Source organism: Cynara cardunculus (assembly GCF_001531365.2).
Source record: "Cynara cardunculus var. scolymus isolate 2C chromosome LG 1, CcrdV1, whole genome shotgun sequence".
In the NCBI taxonomy this organism is placed as follows: domain Eukaryota; kingdom Viridiplantae; phylum Streptophyta; class Magnoliopsida; order Asterales; family Asteraceae; genus Cynara; species Cynara cardunculus.
This window is the reverse complement of record NC_037528.1, coordinates 13,066,781-13,067,722: the sequence shown is the minus strand read 5'-3', so window position 1 is coordinate 13,067,722 and position 942 is coordinate 13,066,781. Positions and strand designations below refer to the sequence as shown.

Here is a 942-nt window from a genome sequence, read left to right as displayed (position 1 = left end):
AATATATATATATATATATATATATATAATAAAATATAATATATTATTATTTAACATTGACATATCATCGACTTACGTGAGTTACATTTCTTGAACCATTCAACCCCTATTTGAGGTGGCATTAGCACTCCTCTAGAAATAAACCAAAGTAAACCTACTGGCTATGGACAGCTTCACCTACTCTTTTCCCTACCTAACCCCTCACCAACCTAACCATCTTGGCATCTTCTTCTTCATTGGATGGTTTTCAACTTTCAATTCAGATGTCTGTTTATTTTGCTTTTAATTTCACTTTGCATCCGTTTCCTCTTTTCATATTTATATGCTCTCCTTTTCTCCGTCATTGCCTCTTCAAACGATTATTTTCTTCCAAGTCAAATGGAGGCCAAACTATGTGGAAACCAATTGTTCCCTGCAATTTCCCCCAATTCCTTTTCAAAATCTTCCAGGTTTATCGTCCCAGTGGCCCTTCCAACGTGGAAAAACTGGAACTTTCGGGCACCCATTTCAGGGGTTTCTAAGAATGGCATTCGATCAATTCAGGTCACTGCTTCCCTCGGGTACCTTTCCATTTCCAACACCCAAACTTTTCATTTTCTTGAAATTTTTTCATCTTTGATTGCTTCAGTTCTCTTACGAGATCCCTTGATTGTCTATACCCTTTTATTGGTTTGTTTCGATCAGTAGACTTGACCCGTGATCACCCTTGAGCCAAAAAGGCAATTGACAGTACCCTTTTAGGTTAATTTCAGACATGGTTTTAATGGAGTCAGATGTTTCTTTCTTGGTGTGCTTATCTTTGGATTCACTATTCTTGACTCAGTTTCTGAAAAGTTCATATTGTTTGTGCTTCTGGTGCTTGTTTGTAGATCATTCTTGATGCTTATGTATGAAGTTTGTATTGTAGATGCTTCTGGTGCTTGTTTGTAGATCATTCTTGAT

The 942-nt window shown here is 36.9% G+C and overlaps 1 protein-coding gene across 2 annotated transcripts in view; it reads left to right on the top strand.

Annotated features, from left to right (window-relative positions):
• Positions 1-213: 213 nt before the first annotated feature.
• Positions 214-942, top strand: part of LOC112512971 (chorismate mutase 3, chloroplastic-like) — a 3,066-nt gene continuing 2,337 nt past the window's right edge. Inside the window, exon 1 of one of the 2 annotated variants that reach the window (XM_025119103.1) lies at positions 214-543. In XM_025119103.1, coding sequence (XP_024974871.1) covers positions 323-543 — 221 coding nt within the window. In that variant the 5' untranslated portion in view covers positions 214-322. Of the gene's footprint in view, positions 561-942 lie in introns of both variants that reach the window. The other variant, XM_025119098.1, reaches the window with a different exon arrangement.